Genomic DNA, 20233 nt, shown 5'->3' with positions numbered 1-20233 from the left:
TCAGATGGATGCAGTCCTGGACACGGTGTCAAGCACGGTACGAGCTTCAAGGCCGCCTGATCGCAAGTGTACTGACTAGGAGTAGCACGGAAATGCGCTTGATGAGTTGTTTCGAGGCATAGCGGTGCGCGCGGAGGAGACGATGGACGGCCTAGCGTTACGTGTCGAAGAAAGGGATACGGTTAGTCGCGAGCTCGCGGTTAGTGTCCTGCTTCGATCTTCGGCGTCGCCCTTGCTGAACATCCTCCTGTCCTCATAGACCGACACCTATCGAACCTGGCTCGTACTAGCCACCGAGCTCGGCGCGGCGCATACAGTCGTGTTACGCCTTCACGATACTGCGATATCTGTCGCGACCTCCGTTGCGGAAGCGCATGCCGGTCAGGAGGACTTGATTGTCCTACAAGAGGGAGCTCGCGCCGCGGTGATGGGCCTGGGGCAGGTGATTGGAGAGCTGGGTGTGAAGGCGACGGAAGAGATGGTGCGCATCAATGAGACGGCGAGCGAGGTGAGGGAGGCGGTCGGGAGGGCGCCGACGGGGTGGGGGTGGTTTGGGCTCATTGGTGAACGGAGGACGGCGGCGTGGGCGAAGATGTTTGTTGGTGATGGATTGTTCGGCGATACAAGCGGTGAGCGCAAGCCATTTTTGAACTGTGTACATTGTACTGAGACGTCGCACTTCCCAGCTGCCGGCTACTGTGCACGCTTGCTGCTTCGGTGTCTCTTCCATCCGATGGGTTTGGTCGTGTGGTCGTTCGCAATCTCTTGCGGCCGAGCGCTTTTAGTTAGTCCTTCTCCTCGGATCAATCGTCCCAGGCTTATTTTTCTGCGACAGGGGTTGTTGCTCGCTGCGCCCATCGCCTGCGGCTGGCTTGTACATCTCGCATCGAAACTTCTTCGGCGTTCGACACATCACCTGGACCCAGAACCTCAGCAAGACTGCACACTGCTTCATGACTCGCGCTCTGACCTCTTCGCCACCAACGATGCTCTTCAAACCTGCGCTGACTCGCGCAGAATGCGGCCTCCTACTGCGACTATGACGCCCTCGCCTTCCCCTTCGCTGGTGAACGATCGCTGTGTGCCACCTCCGCTCCAAGATATATTGCCGTCTTCGCTGTCGAGCTCGCATCACGCAGATCGACAACAAAACTACCCGCCTACGACTCTGCCACCTCCTTCGTACGCCTCGCAACCGCAGTCTCCTCAAGCTCCGTCCTCGCAATTCGCCCAAGAGCAGCTGAACAAACTCGTCGACGCGTCAAATCCGCTACATGCCTCAAGATTACCTATGGTGCTATACGCTCCACGACCGCCGCTTTCGTACGCCCCTCGCTGCGCGCTCTTGCCTCGGGACTCTGGACTTCCGCCAATAACTGGCTTGCGACGGTCGAGGATTTCGGATCGGCTGTGTTGTCCTGGAGGGTTGTGATGCTGAACTATTGGCGACCGTATTACTTTTTTTGCTGCGACGCTCGCTGCTCGAGATCTCGTGTGTCTATGTATGCAGCTTTTATGCTTGCGTCCGGCTACCTACATCCAGTGAACCTCTGTACAAGATCTCAAATTATTTCAACTGCTCTGCGATAACTATCTTTGAGGTTTCTCGTCCAGCGCCACGTCGGTGGCATTGAAGGGCTAAAACTATCGAAAAGATATCAGCATCGAGGAAGCAAAGCGAAAAATGACCAAAGCGTACATCCAGTTCTCGGAAATGCTCGTTGTCAACTCGCGAACGCCAGTTGAAGTCGGTGCACACGCTCAGTACACCGCTATCGTCTCCCAGCACTTCCCTCGAGATGCTCAAAATCTGAGTGTGCATCACACACCCCGCCTCGCTGTGGAACTCGACCGAATGCAGGCGGCGTCTCTCGCGCATCAGCAGGCGGTGCACGAGCCGTATCGCGCGCCGGGCAAAGCCTTCGGACGCGTCCACAGCATATTCTTTCCATGGCTCGATCAGAAGGACAGCGAGCTCTGGGAGTACGTCCGTGGGCGCGTCTGCAAGGAGAAAGAATATATCCGCAAGATGATCGCCCTCGCCTCTCAGAGACAAAACGCGAAGGGCGGGGCATAATCGAATAATCTGATGAAGATGATCGTCTCCCATTCCATCAACACCGAACGCCGTAGTGAGCGTCGTAAGGTTTGGAAACCCAGAGTACCTCAGGAAATCGAGGACAAGACGGTTGTCCTTTGCCCGGGAGCGTAACTTCTCGAGCATCGGCGCCTCCATGTACCGCAAGCACAAGTCCGATGTACCATGGCCCAGTGCCCGGAGGCGTGGATATCGACGTCGTGCCGGATTTGAACTGCCGAACGCGGGGCTGGGGCCAAGCACGTCGCAGCTTTCGAGGTTGAGCATATCTCTTTAATAAAGCAAATGGGTCACGTCACGTCTAACTGAGCGTCCTCATTGGTTCTCGCTTCATCACGTCACGCCTTCCCTTTGGCCTGAGCGATCTCATTGGCCCTCCCCTCATCACATCACACCTTCGCTTTTGGCGCTCGCCCGCCTTTTTCTTCCCTTCACAATCCCGCTCTCCACCTTACTTTGCCCTTTCTTCTTCGACCCTTTCTCTGCCTTTGCTGGGTTAAATGGCCCATCTTTTCGCCTGCATTTTTTTCATCTTTGTTGTTCTCTTCTTTGACTGCTTGCATTCGCCTTCTACGTTACACGTGTATCGTTGCCGCCACATCCAACCTCATTCGTACTTTTTCTTTCTCTATGTCCTTCTTCACACCATCCTTTGGAATGTCCCTTTCTCTCCCCTCGGTAACGTCGGCTGTTCACTGTACTCCACCTAGACCTACAGATTCTGGGTGCTCAGTCACGTGGAGCACCCAAGATCCGTCCCTCTGGACTGCGTCCCGCTTATTACGACGGCGCCGTCCCCGTCGTAAGTCAGACCCGACGACCGGCCCATCCGGTCCGCTATCGCATGGCGAGAGTCAACGCGATGTGACGTCAGCGTCCATTTTCCTCACTACCCGCGCGCGCTTCCCCTTTTTCCTTCACTTATAAAATCATCCAATCCCTCCCTCTCATCTCACCCTGCCCTCCTCACCCCTTTTCACATCTCGCACCTCTTTCCCTCTTTTCTGTGTACCATAACCGTTATCGTCGCCTGCCGTTTCCATGTGATGTCATGATATCGTGACTGCCTTTCTGGGAGTTCTCACGCTCGCAACGTGCTCTCCCTGACCACCCTCCGCCCACGCACCTTTCAACTTCCATCCGAAGTACTCAATACATGTTACCAGTAGTCAGCTTCCCCTACTTCTGAGTCTTACTTTGCTGTCCTCATGTCTCTTTTCTCACACATTCTGTGCCTCTCTCGATAGCTAACAATTCAATTTGTCTTTTACTTTCTCCATTATTGATTTCAGGCCCTGCCGAACATCGGAATGTACGCAGCGTCATCGCCACTACTTTTCGGTACGTTTCCTCATTTCTTCTCCCCCCCTCTCTATCCCTCCCCCCCGTCTATCGTCAACTGTCTGTTCCCGATGCCTCAACGTCGCCATCAATATACACCTCTTCCTCAAGCAGTACGTCCTCTCTTCTCTCCCAAACCTTCATCTTTTACGATTGCCCAGACCGTGAACGTTGAATCGGAACGTTCTCGCGCCCGTGCTCAATCACGCACTGTCCGAGAAGAAGATGGTGCTCGCTCCCCCAACCGACGTCCTTTGCGCCCTCGATCACCTCTCGGGCTTGCAGGTTTGATGTTCTTGCACATGAGCATACGCGTTATGCCTGACTTTCTCTCCCAGGCCCTTCTTCTCCTCCCATTCCGCGTCTGTCCACAATGCCCGTGTTGGGTCCGTCTCTTCGTCAAATCGGACAGCGCCGACGTCAAGCTACCAACAACAATCTGCACCGATCACCGTCACGCCAGCACCCGACCTCAACCTCCCCTCCTCAGCCCCCACCCCCACCTCCACCTCCACCACCACCACCTGCTCCCCGACCTGCGCACTTGCCTTGGTATCTGCGTCTTCGACAGCGATCACCCTCTCCTCCTGCTCGAACCCAGTCTTCACGTCCTCTTCATCGCAATCGTGCACTCCCCGCTGGCCGCGGCGCATATACCGAATATGACGTTGACACCATCACCTTTGGCTCTATGACCATCGAGTGTCGCCACTGCCACGCTCTACACTGGGCTGCCGAACGGGTCAAGTCATCCCCTGAAGCTAGGCCTTCCTTTGGTCGGTGCTGCAAGCATGGCAAAGTCGCGCTTCCGAGAATGCCTGCCCCGCCTCACCACCTTCTTCACCTCTTCACCGATCAAGACCTTCGCGGCCGCGACTTCCGACATAATGTCCGCCAGTACAACGCTGCGCTTGCGTTCACTTCCCTAGGTGTTCGCATTGATGACAGTATCAACACGTCTGGCAGTGCACCCTACATATTCAAGATTGGCGGGGAACTGTGTCATCGCATGGGCGCTCTGCTTCCATCAGAGGGTAATCAGCCCAGATACACGCAGCTTTACATCTATGATCCCCGCGATGCTCTTGATGCTCGGATGGCGCGCAACGACAACCTCTCTGCGGCCACCATGCGCATTCTGCAGCGTACTCTCCTTCTCTGTAACCCGTACACCCGGATCTACCGGCATGCTGCCGACGTCCTCACCCACTCATCACAAGCGCCCGACGTTCACCTTACGTTGTCCGTAGACGCGCAGCAAGATCCGCATCGCTATAACCTGCCCACTGCCGATGAACTTGCGGCTATACTTCCTGCAAGTAATGCGCAAGCAAGTGATGGCAGAGACATTGTTGTCTATCTGCGCGACGGTCGCTTGAGGCGCATCAATGACTGCAGCCCAGCGTATGCGCCTCTTCACTATGTTCTCTTCTTCCCCTTCGGCACCCCTGGCTGGTCATGGGACATGCAATTGCTGCAACCAGATGAAAGCGGCAGTCGCCGCTTGACGCAGTGCATGTTCTATAGCCATCAGCTCCACTACCGGTCATCTGAGCTATCGCTCCTCTTCTACGGTGGCCGCCTCTTCCAGCAGTACATTGTCGATGTCTGGGCGACAACAGACCAGAACCGGCTGCGGTGGCTTGAAAACAACCAGAAGCAGATACGCGCCGAGCTCTATAGCGGTCTCCAGGACTTGGTTGCCGACGAGAGCCCTGACCTTAATTCCGTCGGAAAACGCCTCATTCTCCCCTCATCACATGTCGGCAGCCCGCGTTACATGCATCAGTGCTTCCAGGACGCCATGGCGCTTGCTCGCTACTTCCGGCGTATCGACTTCTTCATCACCGTCACCTGCAATCCCAACTGGCCTGAAATCGCAAACGAGCTCCTCCCTGGCCAGTCTGCCGCTGATCGTCCTGACCTGGTCGCGCGAGTCTTCGCCATGTATCAGCGCGCTATCGTTGATGACCTCTACAAAAATGGGATTCTTGGTGAAGCGGTTGCGTACGTCTACACCATCGAGTTCCAGAAGCGGGGCCTACCTCATATGCATCTTCTATTGTTTTTGAAGGAACGATGGAAGATACGCACTCCCGCTGACGTTGACTCTGTCGTCCGCGCTTACTGGCCTGATCCTCGCTCTGAGCCGGAACTCTTTGACGTCGTGAGGACGTGCATGATCCACGGCCCCTGTGGCGACGCGAACCCAAATGCGCCTTGCATGCGAAATGGGAAATGCACGAAGGGTTATCCGAAACCTTTCGTTGCGCAAACATTCATGAACAACGAGGGCAACCCTTGCTATGCAAGGCCTGACGATGGGCGCTCATACGAGGTTCCTAATTTCTGCTTATATTGCCTTTACTGTCTTGCTGAATTCGCTTCTTCAGGTCCGTGGTGTTTTCGTTGATAATAGGCACGTTGTACCACACAATCCGTATATGTCAAAGAAGTACAAGTGCCATATCAACGTTGAGTGCTTGGTTTCCTTCGTATCAACCAAGTACATCACAAAGTACACTCACAAGGGACCTGACCGCGCCACCGTCTGCGTCACTTCTGATAATGAAATTCAGAAGTTCCTTGACTCTCGCTACATCAGCGCTGCGGAGAGCATCTGGCGTATTCTGCAGTTTGATATCCACGAGCAGGTCCCTAACATTGTTCGTTTGCAAGTGCATCTACCGGGCCGCCACCTGGTTGTCTTCGACCCCGACGAACCCATCGATGAAGTCCTTCGTCGCAGTGCCAACGAACAAACTATGCTCACCGAGTTCTTCCGCACCAATGCGCGTCTCGACAATGTTGGCGCAATCGCCCGACAGTACACGTACCAGGAGTTCCCCCAACACTTCACCTGGAGCAAGAAGGACAAGCGCTGGAGTATCCGCCAACGTCAATTCGCACTCGGCCGCATGTACGCAATCTCGCCCACTGCCGGAGAGCTCTTCTATCTCCGAACTCTGCTCGCCGTCATCCAGGGACCTCGATCATTCCAGGATCTTCGCACATTCTCGAACGTCACTTACCCTACTTTCCGGGACGCTTGCCTTGCTCGGGGCTTGCTTGAGGATGATGGGGAGTGGCGGAGATGTCTGGAAGAGGCATGCTGCATGCGTACTGGTGCAAGTCTGCGTCTCCTATTTGCCACCATTCTTCTCCACTGCGAGCCTGCACACCCTGGGGACCTGTGGGCTTCCTTCTGTGAGCAGATCTGTGATGATCTCCCACGCCGCCTACAGCGCATGAACTTCCCAAATCCATCTATCGAAGATGCCTGCGATTACGGTCTCTACCTTCTTCAAAGGATACTACTCGAAGGCGGCAAGTCGCTCCCAGACTTTCCAGACATGCCTGTGCCGCAACGTGATTGGGGCGCGTACAGCGACAATCCATACATCGCAGAGCAGCTCACGCAATACGATCCAGACGTCGAGAGCGAGCAGGCTCACCAGCTTATAGCCCTCATGAACGCTGACCAGCGCACAGCCTTCGACGCTATCATCGCCTCCGTCAATGCGCGCGATGGCCAGCTGTTCTTCCTCAATGGTCCAGGCGGGACAGGGAAAACATTCATCTACAAGGCGCTCTGCCACTGTCTGCGTGCCGAGAGCTCTATTGTCCTCTGTGTCGCATCATCAGGCATCGCTGCACTCCTCCTCCCTGGTGGCAGAACTTCGCATTCTACCTTCAGGATTCCAATTGATAACCTCACCGATGCCTCATCCTGTTCTATCAGCAAACAATCACTCCGCGCAGATATGCTTCGCATGGTCCGTCTCATCGTTTGGGACGAAGCTGTTATGCAGCATCGGTATGGCGATCTTTTCTGTCAGGACCTACATACTTATGTTGCACGCAGATATGGCCCAGAAGCTGTACACCGCACTCTCCGTGACATCCGCGACGACGAAAGACCGTTTGGGGGGATCACCGTTGTCTTCGGCGGTGATTTCCAACAAATTCTCCCCGTCGTTGTCAAAGGTAGTCGTGAAGACATTGTCGATGCGTCCCTGCAGCGCTCTCCTCTCTGGGAAAACATGCGCGTTCTTCGGCTTCATTCCAATATGCGGGTTCGCGATGACGATAACGCTGCCGCATTCGCCCAGTGGTTGCTCGACATCGGCCATGGGCGCGTCGGGTCCAGCGACCAATCTCAATCATCCTGCAACGCTGATATTCCTCTCCCGGACTCTATGATCTGCCGCTCGGAAGACGCTCTGTTATCTGCCATATATGGTGACATCTCACACTCGACCACACCCCCACCTCCAGAATACTTCCTCAACAGAATCATTCTCGCACCGCGGAATGACGACGTCCACTCCATCAACACCCGAGTTCTTGCCTCTCTTCCCGGTCATGAGCGCCAGTACCTCAGTGCTGACAGCTATGAGCAAGAGCGTGGCGCAGATGGGTCCGATGAGCCCCTCAATCTCCCAGTTGAGGTTCTTCGCTCCCTCAATACGCCTGGCCTCCCTCTGGGTGACATACGCCTAAAGGTCGGATGTCCACTCATTCTTCTCAGGAATATTTCGCCGGGCCGTGGACTCTGCAATGGCTCGCGCATGGTTGTGCTCAGAATGTCATCTCGCGTGCTCGAAGTTCGCCTCATTGGGGGTGATCACGATGGGGATATAGCTCTCATCCCTCGCATCACCCTCACGCCTTCCATCTCGCAGGCTGACTTCGCTTTCAAACTCCGTCGTCGTCAATTCCCCATCCGCCTCGCCTTCGCCATGAGTATTAACAAAGCGCAGGGTCAATCGGTCAAATATGTTGGCCTTGATCTACGTTCTCCCGTCTTCACCCACGGCCAACTCTATGTCGCGCTCTCTCGCGCCACCGCCTCGCACAACATCAAAGTCCTCATTGACGGTGATTCAAATGCAAACACTGTCCAGAACGTTGTCTACCCCGAGGTCCTCCTCGACTAGACCGGTGAGTCCTTCTCCGCCCCTCATTGTCTCACCTGCAATGACGTCGCGCAGCCATGAGACCTTTCGCGAATAATCCCCATCTTTCTATGTCGTCACTGATGTCTACTCCAGTGCGTATATACCATACATTGCCCGCCCCGTCCCCCCTCATCCACAATGTCCTCCCGCAACGCCTCCGTCATCATCGAGGGTTTGGCTGTTGTCCGCGTCCTCCGGTCTCTTCAGTCGTTAACCACCGAATACGAAGCTTCCTTTTCCACTGTCATAAATCCTGAGTACGGCTGCCCCGTCAATGTCCACGCTCTTCTTCGCCATTTCTCGCGAGATCCTGCCCCCAGTATTCCTGCGCAAGGAGCGCTGTATCATGTGATGGCTAAGGTGCGTCGCCAGCACTGACCTTGCACTCTTCTCTTTCTCATCTGTACTTTGTAGGTCGTCAAACTTGATCGCGGCGCAGAACAAATCCCCCAAAATGCGAACAGACAGCCCCAGGAGTATATGCTAGGTGGCGATATCATCCGAGTGCGTACTGCGCCCATTTTCCCCTGCCGTCTTTGCTAATGATGTCGTTTGCAGATGAAGCCCTTCCGCCTACCGAAAACCTCTGATCCCTCAAAGAAGAAGGAACCCCTCGACAATGTGACGAACGAGTGGCCGGCTCTCATCATGGTCGCCGCCCACGTATCCTCCACCCACCCAACCGACTTCAGCTACACTTTCCGTGCCAGCCAATGGACGGCGCACAACCCGAGAGGCTCCATCAATATCAAGGCCATCATCCCGAACGAGTCCAAGTGGTCGAAAGACAAGCTGCGCGGTGTACCAACCATAAATACTATTGTTCATGTCACCGGCCATCTGCAGGGCGTTGAATTCCCCTCTGTTGCGTCTTCCGACAGCGACGACGACAATAGCGCGGCAAACTCCGCCCCGGATCCCGACCCCTTCTTCGTCATCGAGGTATCGTCTTTCCTCGAATATCTATCTGGCCGGAACGAACCCACCACCCCCGGCCCTTCATCCACTCAAGCAACCACTACTAGCAGTACGTACATTCTGTTCTCATGCTCCATGACTATGCTGATGGTCTCCAGGCGCACCATCCTCTCCTTCGAAGCCTTCGCTTTCCATGGCAAGAGCCCGGAAAAGCCACGCAACGAACACCACCCCCACGAAGGCCACAATTCCGCCCTCCCAGCCTTCGTCATCGCGAATCCAACCCCAACCATCGTCTTCTCGCGCGCTGGAGAAGCAGCCTGAGCCCGGTAATCGGCCGGCCAATCCGCAGCCGAACCCGTCCCCTTCGTCGACCCTCACGAACGTTGAGAGCGATGACGACGCCGAGGAGTCTCCTTCGAGGAAGAGGAAACGCGGAACTAAGTAGTTACAGTCCTGTCCTTCTCAATGTATAATACACGCTGTTCCAACTTTCCGTTCGTCTGCATCCATCCCGTGCGAAGCACGGGTTCTCGCTAGTGTAGGACAGGAGAAAGTGGTGTTCCGCATGGGTGTGTGACGTTCCTCGATAATGCGTGATCTGCGCCCACGGCAGGGCATCAGGCGGTGCGTCCAACACGATCGAGCGCAGTCTGAGGATAGAAAGGCCTGACGCCTGCAGAATGTGAGCCAAACAAGACAGGTCCACGGCGGCCGGCGCGACAGTCCGAAAGCTCCGCAGGCGCGGCAATGGTACCTGCGTCGACTCCACTGACAGTGAAGCCCTGGCAACTTCGGCCAGCTGTTCAGCCCCGCTACCACGGACATCAATATCCCTCCAGCGAGCGTGGTGCCTCCAAAGAAGCTCTAGAACCGGACGCCACGAGACATCTCTGCATAGCCAAAAGCAGTCAATGTCGAGCGGATGGTCGTGGGAGTTGACCAAGTAGCGCTCCAGCACATTGCAGACCAGAGATACGCGCCGGTCCGAGAGAGGATGGATATCAAGCCTCGTCCATGCCCTCGAGAATGTATTGATCCTGCACCAGAGAGATGATTGCTCCTGCGCTATGTCGCGCCAGCGCTGGCATACGTGGAGGAGCGTCCATATTGGATCGCTGGCCGATGGATGGAGGGATCGATCGCCTCGATAGTGCGTGAACACGAGATTGAGCAGCTCCGTAGGTAATGAGGAGACATGAGAAACGGGATGGGCCGATCCTGGATGGTAGTGTAGTTGTGACGCCTCCTGCATGCTGTCCGGCTGTTGCTCTATCATTTGGGTTAGCCTGACTTCCAGGCCCAAACCGTGACGCCAAAGTACCTACGAGAAGAGCGATGGCTTCGGAATATGCTGCTTCCGCTTTTGGAGGGAACAGGAATCCGGACTACGCTCGTGCCGAGACGGATTTCAAGATAACGGGAGGAGGCGAGTTGTTTATGGACGCGCCGCATGGCATGCACGTGTCCATCAATATCGGCCGGCAAATGCCGAAGAGCAACTGCAAATCCGTGTACTACGGTGTAGAGTCATTTAGCGCGGATCTGCTTTCTTCCATGTCAATGAGACCTCCCAGGCGCAACCGAAGCCACATCGCGTCTAATATTCTATAGATGCACTGACATGGCAAGCAAAGTACAATGACTACTTAGTCGTACACGTTGAACATGAAGCTTACACGGAAAGCCTGACATATCTTCCAACGTACTCGTACCTCACAAATCCTTGTCAGACTTTGGCTGTGGATTTGAAGTAGGAATGAAACTTTACTTACCTGTATGGAAGCAACCGTCACGGTCACGGATGCCCGGTTGCGTTGCAAGGGTCACGGGTCACGGTCGGCTTTTTGAACTCGGGACCTGCCAAATATGGCAATTTTTGGCTCCAAAAATCGTCGAAAAATCAATATTGTCGCCTCTGTCACGGTTCCCGGACGCCTGGTTGCCTCTGTCGCGCATGTCACGGTTGCCGGCCGGTTGCCTCCATACAGGTAGGTACAGTATGGTAGACGCGGGGAACTAGCGTGAGAACGTGAATATCGGCAAGGTTGCGGCGTCACAGTGTGACCAAATGAACGTGTCTCCTTCCGCCATCTTTGAATACATCTCGGCACGAACGTAGGCCGGAATCTCGTTTTTTCCTCCTCTTCAAAGACGCCGTGGCAACTATAGAGGCTAGTGCTCTCCCTGTAGGCACTTTGGCGTCGCGGTTTGCGTGGGATTCAACGCAATCCAAGCGAAGTCGCGAACGGCATGCAGGCTACCTCACAGCTACACTACGATCACGAAGCGGCCCACATCACCTCTCACATCTCCTCCTTACCCACGGAGCTGCTTCATCTTGTGTTCATCCACTTCCGAGGCGATCGACACCTCGATCCACTGGCCAGCGATCCGGTATGGAAGCTCCTCCACGTGTGCAAACGGTGGCGCGACGTAGCACAGGCGCAGTCATCCCTCTGGTGCAGGATCAACACCGTTATGCAGAAATGGCTCATGTTCACTGCCCACCCCCTCTCCGACCGTCGCGTAGCACTGATCTGCAAGGTGCTGGAACGCTACTTGATCAACTCCCACGACCATCCGCTTGACATCGACTCGCTTTGGATATTCCCAGATTCCTGGTGGTGTCCGGTTGTAGAGCTTGTCTGGAGGCATCACACTCGCTGGAGGGATGTCACCGTCCGTGGAAGCGGGGTTGAGCAGCTTGCCGAAGTCGCTAGGGCTTCGCTGTCAATGGAATCGTCGCAAGCAGTACCGCTACCGCTCCTGCGAAGCTTCCGAAAGATCACGCAGGGCGCCGTGGATCTGTCTTGTCTGGCTCAAATTATGCAGGCGCCGGGCCTTTCCGTCCTCAAGCTATGCCCGGACATAGCGCACGCGCCGCCTCACGCTCTGCCGTGGGCGCAGATTACGCGCTATCGGGGAACACCATATTCTAAGGAAGGTCACGAGTTCCTCCTGTCCTACATGCCCAACCTCGAAACCTGCGCCGTGCAGGGCGACAGCCGTGCGTCTGACAGTCTCTCCCCAGTGCGGTGTCAATTTCTCCGCCTCCGGGCTCTGGGCCTTGAGTCGTCGGACTGGTGTTTGCGGTACTTGGAGGCGCCGGTGCTCGAGAAACTGCACTCCTATGCCGGGGACAATCCCGCTCTCCTCGATTTTTGGACGCGCTCTGGGCGCCCAAGCCTTACGGCGCTCAGCACGGCGTATGGTGCACAAGAAACGGGAGATATTCATCTTCTCGAAATTATCCGGTTATGCCCCGCCCTGCGCTTTCTGTCCCTCCGAGCCGCAGGGGACTCTCCTACGGATATATTTACCCTCCTTGCGGACGCGCCCGCGGACGTACTCCCACAGCTCGCTGTCCTCCTGATCGAGCCCTGGGAGGACTCGCCATGGGTGGAGTCTGCCGCGGACGTGTCCGAAGCCTTCGTCCTGCGCGTGATGCAGTCCGTTCAGCGTCTTGTGACCCGCGAGACCTGCCGCTTGCAATCCGTCGTGATCTACGCCGACCAAGAGAGGCCTCTGCACGCTCAAGCTTTGAGCATCTCAAGGGAAGTGCTGGGAGCTGATAGCGGTGTGCTGAGTGTGTACACCAACTTCGGGTCGTATTGGGGTTACGAAAAGAAGCATTTTCGAGAACTCGATGTACGCTTTCGTATTTTTACCTCCTTTTGCCCGCGATGCTGACCTACGCTACGATAGCTTTAAAGCCTCCGTATTGCCGACGTCTGGTTGGGCAAGAAACCTCGATCACAGTCAGCGCAAAGGACAATTAGTGATCCTCTGCTGCTGGACGTAGATAGTCATCCAGACTAGCCAGTTTGTGTACATCCCGAGGAAATATGATCAAATCAGGCTCTTGCTGCGCACACGGTCGTTCTAGCTAGTATCCATCTCTGTGAAAGACAAGAGTGCGGTGGATGGTATCATCTGCTGCTGCTTTACCAGGCATTGAGCGGAACCAATCCTGATCGGCAATTGCCGACGAGCAGTTCGAATCTCTTCGTAGCTCTAGACTTTTTTGCGGGATTCTGTCCTTTCGAGTGCCAGAGACAGGGATGGATATATTCATTTCACTTCATTCGAAATGCGACGGCCCCGTCTGCGGATTTTCCAAGATGCACCCTCTCAGACAAAAACCGAGGCTGTTCGCGCCAAGCAGTTGATAGAGGTACACATCGAGCAAAATACAACGACTGGTCGTACATGTCGAACTCGCACCATACAGTACACGGAAGTCATCTATATCGTTCGTCTTATCCCTCGTATGGCATCCATCCGTTCCTCCACCCGTCGCTTCCCTACAGCAGCGCTCAACGCTCCTTACAGCCGCACCCATCGCTCCACTACAACCGCGCCCTGCACCCAGTCAGCCTCGCCCCATCCGCGCCTACCCTCACTCACCGACACTCACTTGCCCACGAGCACCTTCTGGTGCACGCTCTTCGGGCGCGTGACCTGGTCGAAGCCTGGGAGGGGGTGTTAGACGCAGGTCGTGCGTAGAATGATAGCACAGGTCGTGCGGGCGGCAAATCAGCGCGCGCACGAACTATGCACCGCGACAATGGCCAAAAGAAACCCAAACGCACCCAGCTTGCTCAAGCTCACGCCCCGGCCCGAGTCCTTCACGCCGACCCAGGCGAGCGCGGGGTCGAGGTAATCGGCGCTAAATGAGGTCTCCATCAGCACTTGAGTTGTCAGATCTACCAGAATCCCTACTGACCGGTTCTGGAACACCGTCCCCGCCTCCACCTGCGGCTCGAGCGCGTCGAAGGCGGCGGTGTCGTTCGTCCAGATGGATGCGGTGAGGCCGTAGCTGGGTTATACATGTCAGTTTATAGTCGACAAGGGCCACGGGTTAGCGCGTAATCTGACTACATGGAGCCCGTGACGGGTAGGTGGGCGTTTGGTGAAGGGGATGGGGGGCGAGCGGGTGACGGAGTGGTTCGTGAAGATGACAGCGGGCGCAGATTATCACTCACCGACTATCGTTCATCGCCTTCACCGCCTCCGCGTCGTCCGCGACCTTCAGGATCGGCACGATGGGGCCGAAGGTCTCCTCCTAGGGCGGGTGTCAGTCTCGACACGTAAGCAAAAGACAACCTCTCAAAAAAGAAGCATAACAGGACAACGCCACTTTGCCTTCGTCGCGCGAAGAGAGCGCAACTCGACCGTCAGCAAACCAGACGATCAACTCACCTTCACCACATCCATATCGCTGGTCACATTGATGAGCACCTGCGGGGCGACGTACGCGCCCTTCGGGTCCGCCGCGGCCGGGAAGAGCTCAGCGGGGATGAGGGGGGTGGCGCCGGCGGCGACTGGGTTGGGTGTGGACGATTGGAAAAGGGGAATGAGGAAAAAAGAAACATCAGAATACTTGCAACATAGACGAACCGCGCCACTCACCCGCATCAGAGACCTGCTTCTCGATGCGCTTCTTCGCCGCGTTGCTGATGACGGGGCCCAAATTGACTGGGAAAGGGTCAGCGTGCGTTCGTCGCTTCATCTTGTGCGCCATTCGTCTCCTCATGCGCCCTTCCCCTCTTCAACCGCCCTTCCCCTCTTCATCCGCCCTTCCCCTCTTCACCCGCCCTTCCCCTCTTCGCATGCCCTTCCCCTCTCCGTCCGCCCTTCGCCTCGTCACTCGCCCAGTCGCAAGCACGGCCCCCCACTCCCACACTAGGCGGAAGGGAGGAAAGGACCCAATAGAATGCGGAAACGAAATAGCCTCACCACTCACCCCCCTCAACCTTCGGATCGCCCAACTTGTACTCCTTCTTCACGAACTCGGCAAACTGGGCGACGAAAGCATCGTAGAGGGACGCGTGCACGTAGATGCGCTGATGAGTTGGCAGGTGAGCTCCTGACTTCTTATCCTTGTCGCGATGACATCCGCTCGCGCCGGGGTTCGGTGAATGACGTGGCGGCAGCCACCACGTGAAATGCCATCCACTCACCTCCACCGCACAGCAGCTCTGGCCCGAGTTGTACAGCGCCGCGTCCACCAGTTCGGGGACGACAAAGCTGAGATCGGCATCCGCCCTCACGTACGCTGGGTCCTTCCCGCCGAGCTCGAGGCCGACGGATTTGAGGCCGACCTGCTAGGATGTAAGCATGATATCCCGGAGCGTGTAGCTCGCGCCTATTATTCCGGAGCGTATAGGTCGCGCGTATCATCCCGGAGCGTATCGGTTGCGCCTACGGTTCGATGAGAAAAAAACTCACTTCGTTGGGACCTTCCCCATACGCCGCCGCAGCGCGCGCGACCTCGCGCCCACCCGCGACGGAGCCGGTGAAGGAGATGTAGCTGTATTCATTGTTGATTGTCAGATTTCTCTCCTCATCTCCTGCGGCGGCAAGACAGAAGACGTACCCGACCCCCGGATGCCGCACCGCCTTCGCGACGAGGCTGGGCGTGAGGTGGAGGACGGTGAAGATGTCGGCTGGGGTGGGTGGTTTAGTAAAGTGGGTGGTGGGTAAGTGAAGATTCGTTTATCATTCTGATCTCTCGTACAAGATCGGGAGGAAAAAGGAAGAAAGGGGAAAGGGAGGGGGATTGCGGGTTGAGGGAGATGGTGTGGAGGGGGGGCTGATGTGAGGAAAAGGGGTGAGGGAAAGGAGACAGGGAGATAGGTATGAGGGGAGACTGATATGAGGGGGGAGGGAAATGGGAGAGGGAGAGGCCCGGAGAGGAAAGGAAAGGGGAGAGGGAAAGGCCCGGAGAGGAAAAGAATGCAAGCGCAAAGTTGCAAACAGGCTTACCAAGGTCGGGGTTGGCTTGAGCCCAGTACTCCGCCAGCCGCTCGCCCACGAGCGGCGTCTGCGGCGAGGGCTTGAGCACGACGGCGTTGCCTGCGAGAAGCGCGGGCACGAGCGCGTTCACGGTGGTGAGGTAGGGGTAGCTGGGGAGGGATGTTAGTCCCCGGGATTGCGAGCGAGGTGTTATAAAGGAGGTAGAGAGGGAGTGAAGGGGAGATGAGGGGTGAAGTGGGAGGGAGGCTGGCGTTGGAGAGTACAAGCGGCAGGAGTGCGTAGTGCCAAAAGAGAGGCCCCGTCCACATACTTCCACGGCGCGATAATCAACACCACCCCGACCGGGACGCGCTTGATCCTCCTCTGTAGTGTGGCTCCGTTCACGCTCTCCTCTGGTACGATCGTGTCCGCGAGCGCCTCCTGCGCGCTGGAAATGAGCCAGCGCGCGCGGCTGACGAAACCGCGGAATTCGCCCGCGTTCTGTTTAGTGGGCCGGCCCATCTGGGCGGTCAGCTCGCGGGCGAGGGGGTTCTGGGTGATGTCTAGGAGGAGGACGATGAGCGTCAGTAAGGCAGGGTTCGCAAGCGCTTGCATATGCGCGAACGCACAGTGAAGTGACGCACCTGCATTGGGATCTGTCAACCCCGCTTCCTTTTCAAACAAGTCCACAAATCGTGTCACGGCGGCGAGCTTCTGCCCGAGCGGCGCATTCGCCCATCGAGAAGCGGCTGTAGATGCAGCATCGAGCGCGGTGGTGACAGCCTGTTGGGAGGGATAGTCGCGGACGCAGACGGACTGCTGGTCGACGGGGCTGATCGTGGTCTGGGTGGTGTCGCTGAAGGACATGGTGGGTGATGTGGTTGGAATATTCGCTAGACTGGGTTTGCGCTGACGAGATGGAGGTCAAGAGTACAGTCAAGCAGTGGTCGTCCGAGTCAGAGTCTCCTCGCTATCGCGCGCGATGCAGGATCGATGATAGGCAGCTGCGAGCCTGGCCGCGGGCGGAGCGCTTCTTTGCGGTCCGGAGCTCCGAATGTGGCGTCTGATCTCCATTCGTAGCGTAAACTTCCATTTCCGGCCAAATCGGCTCGGGCCGCGCTGCCCGCCTTGTGGCTGATCGAATTCCGTATTGTGGCTCGCATTCCGTATCGAAGGTTGTCACCGGCCTTTCTGACGCGACGACCGCCCTTCCTTTCGCCGACGACCGTCTCACTGCGACCGAGCAGCCTTTGTGTCCCCGACGAGCTTGTCTGCAGTCGACACCACCGCGTACGCCGAAGTCGCTCCCTACGACCCCTTCCCATGTCCGCCCTCGCCCGCACCCTCTTTCAGCGCAACGGTCCCGCCCCGCGCGACTTTCCGCCCAGTGACACCCCGCCCGGTACTCCTGGCAGCACGCAGCCGGTGACGCCGCGGAGCGAGGATGCAATGACGCGCGAGCCGTCTCAGGCGGCGTCCACCTCAGCAACACCTGCCCTTGCCCCAACCTCCCGCGACCCAGTGGACCCAAGACACATAGGTTCCCATCCCTTTCCAACAAACGGCCCCTCCACCTCCGACCCTCACGCCCTCGCCCGCGGTCTCTCTTCCATGCGTCCTGGACCCCCGCGCTTTGTGGATGGCGCGCCTACACAAGCGTCTACTGTGCGTCTTTCTCCCCTTTCTATACCCTTGCTCACGCACTTCCCTGCCCTCACAGACCCACACTTCAACGTCCACCACACCCACCGCCGCTCCACTACCCTCACGCTTCAGACGCCTTACCGCCCGTATATCCTCCCCCCTCAAACCTCCCCTCAATGCCCTCACGTCCGCCCTCTCGCCATTACAACACGCATACACCCACCTCGCCCCCGCCATCACCCTCACCCTCGAAAACTCCGGCTCCGTCGCGCGCGACCACCTCGCCTCCGAGCGCACCTTTCTCGCGTACACCCGGACGAGCCTCGTGATCGCAAGCACGGGCGTCGCGCTCGTGCAGCTGTTCACGATTTCGGCGGAGACAAGGGCGAGTGGTCAGTGTTTGTGCTTCTGTCGCGGTCCTCGTCTACTAGTATCTGCTACCCCAATCCTTAAGTTGTCCCTCTAACCTTCAATATATGCATCCATGACATGGAGCGGTATTTAACCCTTCTTCTATAGACTCGTCCTCAACCACCTTCACCCCCACCTCGCCCCGCCTCGCGCGCTGGGCCCGGCCGCTCGGTGCCGCGACAATCGCGTTCGGGATATTGGTGCTCGCTATAGGTTCGTCCTTTTGCATCATCCGTCCCCTTTCTCCATCTCCAGGATCCCCTTGCCTCATCTCCAGGATCCCCACAGTTCCCACATTCCCACTCTTGCTTCCCTCTGCGTATAATGCACATCAAGCAGCAGCACTAACACTCACATAGGCCTCGCCCGCTACCTCACCATCCAATCCGCACTCGTGCGCGGGACGTTCCCGGCCGCGCGGTTGGTGGTGGTGGCGATAAGTATCGGTTTGGGAGTGTTGGTGGGCGTGGTATTTGGCGGGGTGGTCGGTGGGGGGTGAGCGCGAGCGAGTTTCCGCTGGAGTCTATCTTTGGTGCGGAGGAAAGGAAAGGATGTGCGGAAAGGGAAGGAAAGGATGTGTGGAAAGGAAAGGATGGCGAGGGTATGGAGGGGAGGAACGAGGAGGAGAGGGAAGTGTAAAGGGCGTGGAAGGAGGGCGAAGCGCACCACCTTGCGCGGCGCACGCGGATGGCCACGGCTTGCAAGATACGTCGCTACCGCAGAAGGCGGTTCACCGCGGTTTTCCGGCGCTTTAGCAGTAGACCCTTCTCCGTCGACTGCACGCCAGTGTGCTCGACGAATGCGCCACAGTCTACGGTCGAATCCCGATGGATGTGCTTCGTTGCCCGACGGACGGTTTATTCCAGGCGACGGACGTGTCATCCCAGGTGACGGACGTATCGTCCTGGCGACGCCGGTCTCGCATCGGAGGTGCATTCGGAGAACGTCTGATCGTCATTCGGAGGAGTTCCTTGCAGAGGGTGATTCGGGGAAGGCCACGGTATATGCAAAGGAGCGCGTCGCCTATTCGGAGGACGTTTGAACGTCATTCGGAGGAGCGCGTCGTCTATCCGGAACAGCATATTCGGAGAACGCTACGGCAAATCCGCAGAACGTCGCGGCATATTCGGATAATACCATTCGGAGAACGTCTGACCGTCATTCGGAGAACGTCTGACCGTCATTCGGAGAACGTACGACCGTCTTTCGGAGGATTGCGTCGCGCAATCGGAGAACGGCAGGCCTCTTCTCCCAGGGCGTCCGACGCGCTATGCGCGCGAACTCAACAGACGCTCGTGCATGAAGCCTCATGCGCGATTTCCTGCATTGCCCTTCGTCGTGACATACCTTCTTTTTCGAAGACCTACCGTCTCTTCTTCGAAGACCTACCGTCCCCCGATACATTCCATATAGCCGTTACACGCCAAACAGCCTTCACATAGCCCATATGCCTCATCAGCCAGCCGCGGAGCCTCTGACGACTGGTCACGGTCCACGAATGCTCGACGTATCTTACGCTATGTTACCCTAGATCACACATACCTTACACCTTCGCTCGTAGACTTAACGAACCGCATTGGAACGTCGCCTGCCGTCGACATCTGGGATGGCAACAGAGATCCCTGGTAAAACACAGAGGTCCTTCGGGTCGCACCTTCGTCCTCGCACGGAGGACACGTAGACATCGCAAGATGGATCCTGGCGCAAGGAGATGTACCCTAGCGTAAGAAGAGGATATGCCCTGTCGCAAAACGTCTGCTTGTCCTTTCACGAACCGTTCACATATTCTATCGCAAAAAAAGACAGTTTCGCACAATCAATGACGAGAGCGAGATTCGAACTCGCGCCCCGAAAGACTAGATGGAGAGGTGGGTCCTGGCGCCATTGTGTACGCAATGGTGCCAAGGCCCACCAGGTCCTGATTCTAGCGCCTTAGACCGCTCGGCCATCTCGCCATTGCAAGAGAAAGAGCATGTGGGTCTTGGAACAGCATATAGTCATGGGTCCCAGCATATGGATATGGGAGCAGCGAGCATATGCACGTCAAAACTAGCGTGTCTACCTTTGGACCCAGTCACCTTGCTTGCGAGGCTTTCTCTCGAACCGCCGGCGTCCCGAT

The 20233-nt window shown here is 56.8% G+C and overlaps 11 protein-coding genes and 1 non-coding gene across 12 annotated transcripts; 9 read left to right on the top strand and 3 right to left on the bottom strand.

The window, feature by feature from the left end:
• The first annotated feature begins 2498 nt into the window (after positions 1 to 2498).
• Positions 2499 to 3341, top strand: SCHCODRAFT_02636991 (uncharacterized protein). Its single transcript, XM_050345945.1, has one exon. The coding sequence runs from the start codon at positions 2729 to 2731 to the stop codon at positions 3023 to 3025; it is 297 nt and encodes a 98-aa protein (XP_050198532.1). The 5' UTR covers positions 2499 to 2728; the 3' UTR covers positions 3026 to 3341.
• A 789-nt stretch (positions 3342 to 4130) lies between these two features.
• Positions 4131 to 5303, top strand: SCHCODRAFT_02513358 (uncharacterized protein; the record flags this gene model as incomplete). The annotated part of the gene is made up of 1 exon (XM_050343291.1): positions 4131 to 5303. A coding segment is annotated over one exon (1173 nt), but the record flags the coding sequence as incomplete, so codon positions are not given.
• Positions 5304 to 6555: 1252 nt separating this feature from the next.
• SCHCODRAFT_02435894 (uncharacterized protein) lies at positions 6556 to 6738 on the top strand (the record flags this gene model as incomplete). Its single annotated transcript, XM_003028612.1, has 1 exon — positions 6556 to 6738. A coding segment is annotated over one exon (183 nt), but the record flags the coding sequence as incomplete, so codon positions are not given.
• SCHCODRAFT_01057211 (uncharacterized protein) lies at positions 6733 to 7230 on the top strand (the record flags this gene model as incomplete). Its single annotated transcript, XM_050340952.1, has 1 exon — positions 6733 to 7230. A coding segment is annotated over one exon (498 nt), but the record flags the coding sequence as incomplete, so codon positions are not given.
• A 951-nt stretch (positions 7231 to 8181) lies between these two features.
• Positions 8182 to 8379, top strand: SCHCODRAFT_02513309 (helicase; the record flags this gene model as incomplete). The annotated part of the gene is made up of 1 exon (XM_050343289.1): positions 8182 to 8379. The coding sequence occupies one exon, from the start codon at positions 8182 to 8184 to the stop codon at positions 8377 to 8379; it is 198 nt and encodes a 65-aa protein (XP_050198529.1).
• On the top strand, positions 8216 to 9775 carry SCHCODRAFT_02056883 (uncharacterized protein). The gene is made up of 5 exons (XM_003028613.2): positions 8216 to 8383; positions 8434 to 8760; positions 8815 to 8904; positions 8959 to 9427; positions 9477 to 9775. Exons 2-5 carry the CDS (start codon positions 8539 to 8541, stop codon positions 9764 to 9766), a joined length of 1071 nt encoding a protein of 356 aa, XP_003028659.1. The 5' UTR covers positions 8216 to 8383; positions 8434 to 8538; the 3' UTR covers positions 9767 to 9775.
• Positions 9347 to 10752, bottom strand: SCHCODRAFT_02551440 (uncharacterized protein). The gene is made up of 2 exons (XM_050343677.1): positions 10643 to 10752; positions 9347 to 10590 (listed from the first exon to the last, which is right to left on the bottom strand). Exon 2 carries the CDS (start codon positions 10571 to 10573, stop codon positions 9767 to 9769), a length of 807 nt encoding a protein of 268 aa, XP_050198528.1. The 5' UTR covers positions 10574 to 10590; positions 10643 to 10752; the 3' UTR covers positions 9347 to 9766.
• Positions 10753 to 11397: 645 nt separating this feature from the next.
• SCHCODRAFT_02551437 (uncharacterized protein) lies at positions 11398 to 13192 on the top strand. Its single transcript, XM_003028614.3, has 2 exons — positions 11398 to 12969; positions 13027 to 13192. Exons 1-2 carry the CDS (start codon positions 11572 to 11574, stop codon positions 13030 to 13032), a joined length of 1404 nt encoding a protein of 467 aa, XP_003028660.1. The 5' UTR covers positions 11398 to 11571; the 3' UTR covers positions 13033 to 13192.
• A 253-nt stretch (positions 13193 to 13445) lies between these two features.
• On the bottom strand, positions 13446 to 17054 carry SCHCODRAFT_02636981 (ALDH-like protein). The gene is made up of 14 exons (XM_003028920.2): positions 16704 to 17054; positions 16391 to 16622; positions 16090 to 16229; positions 15701 to 15770; positions 15553 to 15634; positions 15285 to 15425; positions 15068 to 15167; positions 14734 to 14799; positions 14524 to 14645; positions 14307 to 14386; positions 14048 to 14140; positions 13914 to 13990; positions 13729 to 13793; positions 13446 to 13683 (listed from the first exon to the last, which is right to left on the bottom strand). The coding sequence occupies exons 1-13, from the start codon at positions 16924 to 16926 to the stop codon at positions 13735 to 13737; spliced, it is 1485 nt and encodes a 494-aa protein (XP_003028966.1). The 5' UTR covers positions 16927 to 17054; the 3' UTR covers positions 13446 to 13683; positions 13729 to 13734.
• A 644-nt stretch (positions 17055 to 17698) lies between these two features.
• Positions 17699 to 18613, top strand: SCHCODRAFT_02513013 (uncharacterized protein; the record flags this gene model as incomplete). The annotated part of the gene is made up of 3 exons (XM_003028615.2): positions 17699 to 18092; positions 18223 to 18327; positions 18474 to 18613. The coding sequence occupies 3 exons, from the start codon at positions 17699 to 17701 to the stop codon at positions 18611 to 18613; spliced, it is 639 nt and encodes a 212-aa protein (XP_003028661.2).
• A 91-nt stretch (positions 18614 to 18704) lies between these two features.
• Positions 18705 to 19606, top strand: SCHCODRAFT_02056793 (uncharacterized protein). Its single transcript, XM_050341641.1, has one exon. It carries the CDS (start codon positions 18942 to 18944, stop codon positions 19554 to 19556), a length of 615 nt encoding a protein of 204 aa, XP_050198527.1. The 5' UTR covers positions 18705 to 18941; the 3' UTR covers positions 19557 to 19606.
• Positions 19607 to 19934: 328 nt separating this feature from the next.
• On the bottom strand, positions 19935 to 20069 carry SCHCODRAFT_t200. The gene has a single exon. It is a non-coding gene; the product is annotated as a tRNA-Leu (tRNA).
• Between the last annotated feature and the right edge of the window lie 164 nt (positions 20070 to 20233).

The sequence above is a fragment of the Schizophyllum commune genome (genome assembly GCF_000143185.2).
Source record: "Schizophyllum commune H4-8 unplaced genomic scaffold SCHCOscaffold_10, whole genome shotgun sequence".
NCBI lineage: Eukaryota > Fungi > Basidiomycota > Agaricomycetes > Agaricales > Schizophyllaceae > Schizophyllum > Schizophyllum commune.
Note: the sequence above shows the minus strand (reverse complement) of the source record. Positions and strands in the feature narration are given on the sequence as shown.

Bases quoted from the DNA above. Each gene is read 5' to 3' on its own strand.
- SCHCODRAFT_02636991 (XM_050345945.1), top strand. From the start codon at position 2,729: ATGTCCTTCTTCACACCATCCTTTGGAATGTCCCTTTCTCTCCCCTCG.
- SCHCODRAFT_02056883 (XM_003028613.2), top strand. From the start codon at position 8,539: ATGTCCTCCCGCAACGCCTCCGTCATCATCGAGGGTTTGGCTGTTGTC. The intron at 8,761-8,814 runs GTGCGTCGCCAG...TGTACTTTGTAG, and splicing joins TGTATCATGTGATGGCTAAG to GTCGTCAAACTTGATCGCGG. The intron at 8,905-8,958 runs GTGCGTACTGCG...TGTCGTTTGCAG, and splicing joins TAGGTGGCGATATCATCCGA to ATGAAGCCCTTCCGCCTACC.
- SCHCODRAFT_02551440 (XM_050343677.1), bottom strand. From the start codon at position 10,573: ATGCAGGAGGCGTCACAACTACACTACCATCCAGGATCGGCCCATCCC.
- SCHCODRAFT_02551437 (XM_003028614.3), top strand. From the start codon at position 11,572: ATGCAGGCTACCTCACAGCTACACTACGATCACGAAGCGGCCCACATC.
- SCHCODRAFT_02636981 (XM_003028920.2), bottom strand. From the start codon at position 16,926: ATGTCCTTCAGCGACACCACCCAGACCACGATCAGCCCCGTCGACCAG. The intron at 16,230-16,390 runs GTATGTGGACGG...ATCCCTCCCCAG, and splicing joins TTGATTATCGCGCCGTGGAA to CTACCCCTACCTCACCACCG. The intron at 15,168-15,284 runs GTGAGTGGATGG...CCAACTCATCAG, and splicing joins AGAGCTGCTGTGCGGTGGAG to CGCATCTACGTGCACGCGTC.
- SCHCODRAFT_02056793 (XM_050341641.1), top strand. From the start codon at position 18,942: ATGGATGTGCTTCGTTGCCCGACGGACGGTTTATTCCAGGCGACGGAC.